Source organism: Rhipicephalus microplus, chromosome 3 (genome assembly GCF_043290135.1).
Source record: "Rhipicephalus microplus isolate Deutch F79 chromosome 3, USDA_Rmic, whole genome shotgun sequence".
Classification (NCBI taxonomy): Eukaryota; Metazoa; Arthropoda; class Arachnida; order Ixodida; family Ixodidae; genus Rhipicephalus; species Rhipicephalus microplus.
The window spans coordinates 212,884,554-212,895,124 of record NC_134702.1 but is presented as its reverse complement, the minus strand read 5'-3'; the positions used below and the strand labels follow the sequence as shown (position 1 = coordinate 212,895,124).

The following is a 10,571-nucleotide window of genomic DNA, read 5'->3' as shown; positions in this document are numbered from 1 at the left end:
TCTGGGAGTGACACAGGAATGCAACCTTGACTCTTCTTTTTTTGCCTGGCACATTCACAAGCTGTTGTGGAATGTGAACCACGTGATGCGCTTTCTTGTTTTCGTGTTGCTGTTGATGGGCGAGTTGCGTGCGGCTGCAATGTGAAACGGTGTCGGCGTTCCTTCGTGTTGTATTGCGTTGGCGCATCTTTGCTTTTTCTTTTTCAAGCCAAGGTTGTATGGCTTCTCCAATGTAGCATGCCAATGTCGCAATGGTTTCATTTTTTTTTTTTTTGCAGATGACAAAGATGAAACACAAGAGCTGTCCACGTCAAGTGCAAGAAGTTTCCTGTGGAAGCGAGTGAATCATGCGCGGACATGCCAACCTCAATGGGAAGACAGTCTTCCAGACCCTCCAGATGAGCCGAAAGCACCCATTGAGTACTTCCGGTATTTTTTTGATGACAAGCTCCTTCCCGAGATTACAGACCAATCTAATCTCTATGCAGTGCAGAAGAATGCCAACAACGCATTACGCCTAACATCTATGCAGTGCAGAAGAATGCCAACAAAGCATTAGGCCTAACTTGCGCTGAACTAGAGCAGTTTCTCGGTGCCACATTGTACATGTCCATATGCAGGCTTTCACGATCACACATGTACTGGAGCCGCGAGATGAGAGTAGAAAAAGTGGCAGAAGTTATGTCACGTGACAGGTGGCAAACCATAAAGAGCAACCTTCATTTAAACAACAACGATCTTCTACAAGCGAATGCTGGAAATGACAGGCTCTTCAAAATTCGACCACTGATTGACAATCTGCTTCCCAAATTTCAAATCCTTCCAAAGTCACAGATGCTGGTGGTAAACGAGCAAATTGTGCCGTTCAAAGGCCGTTCATCTCTCAAGCAATATGTCCCTAGCAAGCCTCACAAGTGGGGCAACAAGATTTTTGTACTTTGTGACACCCACGGACTTGTCTACGACTTCTCCATTTACACAGGGAACATCCGCCCCGTTCCTGGTTTACCTGACCTTGGAGCTAGCTCTAATGTTGTGCTCAAGCTTTCGCGCTCCATCTCAGAGAACAAGAACTACTTGTTTTTTGACAACTGGTTCACATCCATAAAACTGCTTGTAAGTTTGCATCAGCGCGGTATTCCAGCCTTGGGAACTGCACAGGCAAACAGGATTTCTGGATGCCGACTGCCCAGTGATGCAGAAATGAAGAAGGACGGAAGAGGAGGCCACAGGGAGCGGGAGGCTACTGTTGATGGGGTTGAAGTCCGAGTTGTGAAGTGGTACGACAGCCGAGGAGTGAATATAGCCAGCACATTCGGGAGTGCCGAGCCCCTAGGAAGCTGCCAGAAATACGACCGCAAGAAAAAAGAAAGGCGCGAAATTCACGAGCCTGCTACTGTGAAGACATACAACCCCTTTATGGGTGGAGTAGACCTAGATGTGCTCATGGCATACTACAGAATTTTTCTGATGTCGAAAAAATTCTACCCGAGATTTTTTTTTTTTTTTCATTTTGTTGATATGGCTGTTGTGAGCAGCTGGCTTCTCTACCGAAGGGATTGTGATGCTCTAGCAATCGCCAAAAAAGAGCAACTAGATCATTTAGCATTCAAGACTTCTCTAGCCAGTTGCCTCTGTAATGAGAACAAGGACATGATAAAGAAGAGGGGCCGGCCATCTCTTTCTGTGGAAGCAGAGCTTGAAAGGAAGAAAAGAAGAGGCCCAACAGCTCCAACACCTAATGCTCAAGTCCGTCATGACAATGTTGTCCACTGGCCTGAAGTGTCGCAGCAACTACAACGATGCAAAATGCCTGGCTGTAAAGGCCAACCTGTTTCTTTCTGCGCAAAGTGCAAAGTTCATCTCTGTATAAACAAAAGCTCAAAATGTTTCCTTTCTTTTCACAACTGACCTACAAGTGTTCTGAGCTGAAAGAAATGAGCTCTGAAGTATGTTCAAAAATAAACATTTTCTGATCCATTACGACCTGTTGTCGCGTTTTCACGACATAGCCGTAGCTTTTTTCCTAATACCCTTACATGTATAAAAGTTGTGTAACTTCTGCATAACCAGACCTTAGAAAGCCACAGCGACAGGAATTTTTTTATGTCGTACACTAAATTCAGGCTAATTGATTGATATGTGGGGTTTAACGTCCCAAAACCACCATATGATTATGAGAGACGCCACTAACTAAATTCAGGCTAGAAGAGGTTAATGTTGCTCTTTACTAACATCCAGATAAATGCCTCCAATTCGTTTGAGTTTGTAATTGCACCTAACTTATTAGGTTTTATATTACTGATTTTTCTCAAGAGATCAACGAGCTTGGTAAGCCACACGAAAAGCGATACTGATCCCGTTAATGAGGCATTTCTTGTGAAGTACATATCATTAAGAGCAAAATCTGCGATGTAAGGATGAATGATTTGCTTTAGCATTGTTCTTTTAAGGCTAAAATTGATCTGTGTGACGTGCACAAGCATGCTGTGGCGCAAAATATTTTTTTATAGATATGCTCCCAAAGTACGTTGTTAGAACACGGTAAGCATTTACAACGTGTGCAATGTAAATGTACTTGCACATAGTCTTCTCAGCTGATTTCAGAAATATATTGATAGTATTTTGTCACTACAGACTACTGCCCAACATCAACCATGGCAGAAGCAGAAGACAGCAGTCCAGGAGGTGAAAAAAAGCTACCTTAATATGCATGGGAAGAAGCTGGGGCTATGGTAGACACATTATTCATTGTGAGAACAATCTCTATAGAGGTTATCATTTCGAGACGAAAAAGAATCTCAGCCATGCCAAGTATTGACAACTGACAAAGCAAGAAGAAATGAAATGCATGTAAAACTTTAACTGACAGAACAAAAAACAGAAGAAATGAATGTCAATGTTGCTCATACCACGAACAAGCTTCCCTTGTATAGTGCCACGCAGGAAACATGAGGGCAAGATAAGTACATGTGCGCGGCATCTAAATGGAGCAAAGTTTGTGCAATTCAAGGTAGCCATGTTAATGCTTCATCACGTCAGCTTTACTGCGAAACGCTGCATCATACTCATAAGTCAGCAAACTCACTCACGAGCCGACTCACTCAGACTCACTCGGCAAAATAGTGCAAAAGAAATAGGAAAAGAGTAGAGAGAGAGGTTGGCCACGTAGTGCTACTTGTGTGCTTATGCTTTCGGTCTCCGCTGTGTGATTTACCAGGCTTCAATTTCTCGAGACCCAGAATTGAAACGCTTGTGGGTTTGTGTTTTTTTTTCACAGCTGGGCCAAAGCAAAGTAGTCGCCATGAACCTGATGAGATTTACAAGAGATAACCTGCTAAACCTGTTTTGGGATCTCGACCCAGAATTCGAGGAAGATATGCCTGCATCTAAATTCTGTGACGTAAGCATCTAAACTCTGTGAAGTAAAAAGTAGCAAGGCCGATATTGAGCACTTCGGGAATACTTATTTATTGGAACAAGAATGGACAGAAAAACAGAGAATAAGGGAGGAAGAACACAGGAAGGCAGTGCAAAAAATTTCTGAGGAGAAGGAAAGGTTCAAACGCGAGCGTGAAAGACTAGAACGCAGGTTAGATACGAAGCAGAGGAGTGGTCAATCGGTACAGGTAGCACACGAGAAGTGCGAGGAACAGTTGAGTGCGGTGCAATCGGAGCCGCAGAGAAAGCTAGCACCTATGAGAATAGCAGTTGGTTCACGAATGAACCGAGGTTGACCACAGCAAAAGAAGGGGCACTTAAAAGAGAAATCGCCGAAGACGAGGGTAAATGCGGCGAGGTGTTGTGCTAGGGGAATTCTAGTAAAACAGCTAAGATAGTTGTAGACCACCTGGCACAGACACAAAGTGAGAGTGTGCCTATGTCGGACCTTGCCTGCGGAGTCCAAGAAGATTTCGACCCGCTAGGCAAGAACACCAGCATTAGGTCAGCACAGGAAGTAGTGCAAGGTGGAGTTGTTGTGGACAGCTTCCAGGCATGTGAGCTGGATTCATGAGAGAGTATCGCCACGGTGGATCTTGCATGCGGTGTCCAAGAGGATTTTGACGCGCTAACTAGAAACACCGGGGTGAATTCAGGAGATGAATTGATAGCAGATATTGCTGAGTACCATGCAGTGGTGAGCAGCTTTTTGGAGTGCGAGCTAGCTTTTTCAGAAAAAACAGCAGCAGTGTTACGAGACGTGTTAAGCTGTCCGCCAGTCTGGAGAGTGAAGGAGATTCGTGCGCAATTCATTCAGACTGTGCAGGCAAGACAGCTAACGAAACCAGCCCGAGTGCTGGCGAGCAAGAGAGGCGAGTGGAAGGGTTAGAAATAGACACCCCAAACAGAGGCGCAAGGGGAAGCGGCGTCGTAATGGCAGGAGTGCGACAAAGAGCACAACACGCTTGAAAGAAGGCAATAAGCATTCAAACGTAGTGAGCCTAATTAGGCGTTTGTTGACGGCGCCAGAGTTCCTTCACCTGTGTCCCAGCCGCCAGACGAAAAAGAAAGAAAAGTGCGTTCGGTGAAAATACAAACGGACCGAAGGAGCGTAGTAAACCGAATGAGGTCCTTTTCATTCGCGTCTAAAATGGTTTGCATGCCTCCAAGCCGTCAGACACAAAAAAAAGAAAAGCATGTGGGGTGAAAATCCAAAAAGAAGGAAGGAGACAGTCAGACTTCCGTAGTTCTATCCACGGCACGTTTGATGGAACGGAGGTGCGCAAGGTCGCTGGCTCGCAAGAAGTAGCCGAGCAAGGAGAACAATGCAGGTCATCAGCAAGGAGGAGCTTAGCGGGGCTTGGAGGTGAAGCGGATGAGTTGTGCCATTGCCCCGTTCGCCAAGAAAGACCCCTAGGGCTCGACCGCCATGCTTTCACCTCAAAATTGAGTAAAAGCCATAAGCATTTGAAAGTGGTAACTAGCGGACTCGTTAATTTTTTTTTTACGTCTTGCTTAACTGTTTAAAATGATTTTGCTTTTGGAAAGTGTTAAGTATTTCGGCTACGAGCTAGCGTGTAGGGAACAATCGCTAGGTGATTTCTTTCTTAAGCTTTGTACGTTTTTGTTTTAAAAGTAAGCATTGTGTGGTTTCATAGCGCCATGCCTAGGAGCGTTTGTCGAATAGGAGCTACAATAGAGACCAATTTCCAGCGAGCGCGGAGACACAGGCATATTCTTTGTCAGTTTTTTACGGGTTTACGCGAAAGGTTTTTTTGTTATTTTTTGTTTTGTTGGCATGTCTCTGGTGTGGAAGTAAGGAAAGTTAGTTTATGAGTTTACGTATATGTTTTAAGAGAGATGTAACCCCAAGGCATAGTTAGTAGTTCATCCGCGCAGTAGCACTGTAATGTGCAATTGCAAATGTTTAATGCCGATCTGCAGATGCAGGTGCAGCATGATTGTTATTTTTTCATCAGCTCACAAGAAATCTATGACTAGCTTTGGCACCACAAAGATTTGGGGACTATAAGACAGCGTGACGCAAAAGGCTTCATTTCAGGAGTATGGGGCCTGGTAGGTTACAGCGGACTACTAACACTGGCACTCCAGTATGCCAAGGAGAGCGCATCGATTCGGTGTTTATTATTTTTAAAAGGTGTTTAGGGGAAGATTGTTCTCATGTTGGGATTGGGAGCTTGAGGAAAAGCTCAGAGAAACACTTCTATTGCTGCTTTGTGTTTGATTATAGTACTTAAGGAAGGTTTGTTTTAGAATATTTTCGGACTATTTGTCTCAAGTGTGAGCAGAGTGCTCTCCTGTGTCTGTAGTTGTGTGTATGTCTGTGTAATCCAGGGAGGAAAGGCCCATGGATGATTGGAGATTGCCGCATTGCATCATCGGCAGTGGCCTGGATGACGCCGCCAAACGACGACGCATGGGGAAACCTGTACGGCTGGTCACCCTCAGGTCGATTTTCCCGCCGGTGGACGAGCTGTTGCGTTTGGTGGGCCACCCTTTCACCGCGGCCGCCAGAATGGAAGAAGAAAGGCAGCCGCCTCATTTTGTGGAGATAAGGAGAAGCGCCAAGACGCCCTGCTGGTTCTATGTGCTGGGCCCTGCGTGGCTGAAATTACTCTACGAAGCACCGCTGTCCTTCGGATCTGCGCAGAGATGTGACACGAGGCATCTTCGTGCCCCGATAAAAGCCACAATGCCGAGCTTACGCCGATTACAGGCGTCGGACTACCACGCTGTGCGTCTCTGACTGATAAACCGCAAACGCTCAAATCAGTACCAGATATCCAGGTATGGCCCCTCGGAGGCGCCTGGACCGCGTTGGCCGTTTCACAAAGCTTGGGTGGTCGGCGCGAGCAGCGAGATGACAAACACGTTTCACCCCGCTTGCTGGAAGCAAGATTCGCTGGAGGAGGCAACATCGCCGGGACCATACCAAATGGAGTGAGGTGCCGGAACGCTGGTTTGGTTTGTGTATGTGTGTTTGTTGGGGGTGGTGCCGGCACAATGACACTCGTGTGTGCTGTGGGACTTGTTATTGGACAGTGCAGTTCCGTGTGTGCCTATTCCCCGAACAAGGGATCTGGGGAGATATGACTGTATTTATTCAGGCCTCACGAGCTGCTTATAATGGTGCACGGAGCTTGTTCAATATACAGCCTTTTTCAATGTAGAGCTTCGGGCCAGAGAGCCTGTGCCATGTAAATAATGTAAACAAACCCTCTCTACGAAGTTCAACCTCCTCCTGCCTCGACATCTTAATCTTGTATCTCCGATGCCGCAAACCCTATTCGGAACAATGCTCAAAGGAGCCGCACAAACAGGCGGACACTGCGTACAATTCTTCACGTGTATGATCTTGCTTGGGTAAACAGCTGGCTTCAGTACAGGGCAGACAAGAAGGCAGAGGGCGTCCAAAGAAAACATTCTGGAGTGACTTGATTTCAAGCTTTGAGTTGCTGAAGCATTGATAGGGCAGAAGGTGATTGCAACTCATCAACATGACGAAGGTGACCTAGACATTCATTCCACCAAGGAAGAGGCCAAAAGCTCTGCCATCAGAACATGTCCACAAAACAGACGCACTGCATTTGCAAATAAAGGACGACCTACCAAATGGAGTGAAGTGCCGGAAGGCTGGCTGCAGCGTGAAGACGCGCCACAGATGTGCTCGGTGCAATGTGTACCTTTGCATAGAAGTTGGAAGAGACTGCTTCTATGAATTCCATTCGTGAGTTCTGTCGCAAAGGAATTGCGCTGATAGCTTGACTCACTGGTGTGTGGGGTTAAGAATGATTTGATTGATATGTGGGGTTCAACATCCCAAAACCACCATATGATTATGAGAGACGCCGTAGTGGAGGGCTCCGGAAATTTTGACCACCTGGGGTTCTTTAACCCCTTAAGGGCTTATGACGACCTGCGCTCGTCAAGAGCAGTTGCCACTATTTTGCTTATGACGAGTTGTGGTCGTCATGAGTTTTCCGCAATGCTCCTACAGGCTTTTGACGAGCCCGGGTCGTCAAACGGGGATTTACGGAACCTGTGCTGCCATCTATGTTTAAGCACCGCAAGTTCCGTCATTGGCGGTGGTTATAGTTTGCACACTAGATGGCGGAATGTGTGCGCTTGTTTCCCGCGCGTTTTACAAACATGGCCTCATCCGTGCGGCGTTCTGATGCGGAGAATCTTCCTTCTTCAGACGATGAAAGCGAGAGTGATAAGGATGCCACCGTAGTGTTTTATTCTTCAAGTGAAGAAGACAGTGATGACGTTTTTACGGACAGTGACTCTGAAGGAGAAGACAGTAGCGATGATACAATGGCTAGCTCCCGTGAATGGTTTCGCATAGACCTCGACAACATCCCAGCCAGACCTCCACGGTTTGATTTCAGGGGTTTCACGGGACTGAAGATCACAGTAAGCTCTCCCCCTCATCCACTTGAGCTCTTTGAAGCTTACTTTGATGATGAGCTGCTTGATGTTATCGTCGTGGAGACAAACCGGTACGCTTCTCAGCTTCTGAATTCTAGCAAGCTGGGACAACATTCTCGCTTCCGAAAATGGTATGCACTTACGCGAGAAGAACTTCGCGTTTCTCTGAGCCTCCTGTTGCTGCAAGGCATTGTGCAAAAACCAAATGAAAGGATGTACTGGTCTAGGAATCGGCTGGTTGAGACTCCGGTCTTTGGCGAGATAATGTCCAGAAACCGCTTCGAACTAATAATGAGAATGTTGCACTTTGTCGACAACACGACAATCGAAAATTGTGAAGGACACCCTCAACCTCATCTGAGGAAAATCTGGCCGGTTTATCAGGCACTTTTTGAAAAATACCGGACATTGTATGTGCCGGAGCGGGACGTCAGTGTCGACGAGAGCTTGCTGCTCTTCAAAGGCCGGCTCAGCTGGAAGCAGTATATGCCCCTGAAGAGAGCGAGGTTTGGCATAAAGTCATTTTTGCTGTGCGAATCTTCAAGTGGGTATATATGGAACTCTGTAATTTATACAGGGAAAGAAACGAACATTGAGATCTCGTCAGAAGAAGCAGCAACCTTCGGAATGGCGACGTAAGTTGTTTTGAAGCTTCTGGAGCCCCTGCTAGACAAAGGCTACTGCGTCACAACTGACAACTTCTACACCTCACCAGAACTGGTTGACTTTCTTTTGAAGAGATCAACTGACATCTATGGCACGACGCGAGCCACTCGCAAAGACCTTCCGCCTGGTTTCGCCAAGGCAAAGCTCAAGAAAGGCGAGATGGTTGCCTTTCAAAGGGGCAAGTGCTTGGCTGTTCAGTGGATGGACAAAAAACTGGTGACGGTTCTATCTACAGTACATAGTGCTGAAATGGCGCGATTCATTGACAAAATGGGCAAAGAAACCCTGAAGCCAGAAGTTATACTTGATTATAACCATACAATGGGAGGAGTTGACAGAGCAGATCAGATGCTGGCGAGCTACTCAGTGCCACGGAAACGAAAAAAGATCTCCTACAAGAAGATCTTCCAACACCTCTTGGATGAGGCGACCTACAATTCATTCGTTCTGTACCAGAAAGGAGGAGGCCGAGCATCTCATCTGGAGTATAGGCTAAGGCTTATTGATGAGATCATCACGAAGTACTCTCCCAACACCGGCAGCAAGAAGAAAGGACGGCCAGGGCGCCCCCTGAACGCAAAACGGTTTGGTGAGCGCCACTTTCCATCGCACATACCACCAACAGAGAAGAAGCAAGAACCGACACGCCGCTGCGTAGTCTGCTACATGAAGCGAGATGTAAATGGCAAGAACATCCGCAAGGAAACCAGGACCTGGTGCAGGTGGTGCGAGAAGGCTCTCTGCGCAGTGCCGTGCTTTGAACGCTACCACACGGATGGTAGCCTCAACTAGCTTCAAGTGAACTATCAAGAAATTGTTTGTTTTCTGCAAGGCAATTCAAACCCGACCCGTGCTTTCAGGAGTTGCAGAAATTAATTTGTGAATACACCAGAAATGCCCCAAATATAGGGTATTATATGGGGTAAAGAATGACCAATTAAACATGATTATCGACTATAAACAATTTTCGCAAATATTTTTGTGTTTTGAACACGTTTCTGAAGCATATCACATCATTAAAAAATTTGGCCCTATTGGTGCATAATATATTTGTTTAATGAGCCCTTAAGGGGTTAACGTGCACCCAAATCTGAGCACACGGGCCTACATTTCCGCCTCCATCGGAAATGCAGCCGCCGCAGCCGGGATTCGAACCCGCAACCTGCGGGTCAGCAGCCGCGTACCTTAGCCACTAGACCACCGCGGCGGGGCGTGGGGTTAAGAATGTCCCAAAAGTGATTTTGTTGTGCTCTAAATGTGTCACTAGAACTAATAAGAACCAATTTATTCTTTCTCTAACTTTCATCCTCCATACGGATATTTGGGGCCCTTTCCAAATACACAAAAATGCATACGCATTTCTAGCAATGCCTAAGAATAGACCCAGTGTCCCTGCAAGGGGACAAACAACTACTTGTTAGGCTCTGGGCACATTCAAAATAATTTTTTTGTGGGTTCTATGCAACACAAAGGTAAGTATAGGAACTTTGTGAAAGTTATTTATTCGTGCCATTACTCTCAGGTCTGAGGAGAATATGGCTACAGGCTCCTCCTCCTTTATGCATGACATCGCAGCTGCATTGGTTTACTTCATATCAATGTTTTGCTTGTGACTTCATTACCATGCTTGAGCGCAAAACAGTATGATGACATATTGTCATGTACTAGTGAACACAAGCAGAGAAAAAGGAAGCACGAGAAGATTATGGGAAGGCAGACTGGTCAACCTGAGCTAGTGTGCTCTAGCCTGCTACTCTGCACAAAGTGTAAAATGGGTGAATAGGAAAGAAAAAAGTTACGCCTATATGCAATAGCTGTGTACCATAGTTGTTTCGCTAGAGTAGCAACTATTCAGAACAACAGCATATAAAGCTAGTTTGAAAATTTGATTTCAGTTCAGATGCACACAAATTTGTGACGTATACCTTTAGCCTTTGTATGTCTCGTTCAATATATATATATATATATATATATATATATATATATATTTTTTTTTTTTTTTTTTCAGAAAT

General features: G+C 45.8%; 1 protein-coding gene across 1 annotated transcript; it reads left to right on the top strand.

Annotated features, from left to right (window-relative positions):
* Nucleotides 1-628: 628 nt before the first annotated feature.
* Nucleotides 629-1,726, top strand: LOC119177898 (piggyBac transposable element-derived protein 3). The gene is given in 2 exon segments (XM_075888611.1): nucleotides 629-1,576; nucleotides 1,579-1,726. Coding segments are annotated over 2 exon segments (1,002 nt in total). The 5' UTR covers nucleotides 629-636; the 3' UTR covers nucleotides 1,641-1,726.
* Nucleotides 1,727-10,571: the final 8,845 nt, after the last annotated feature.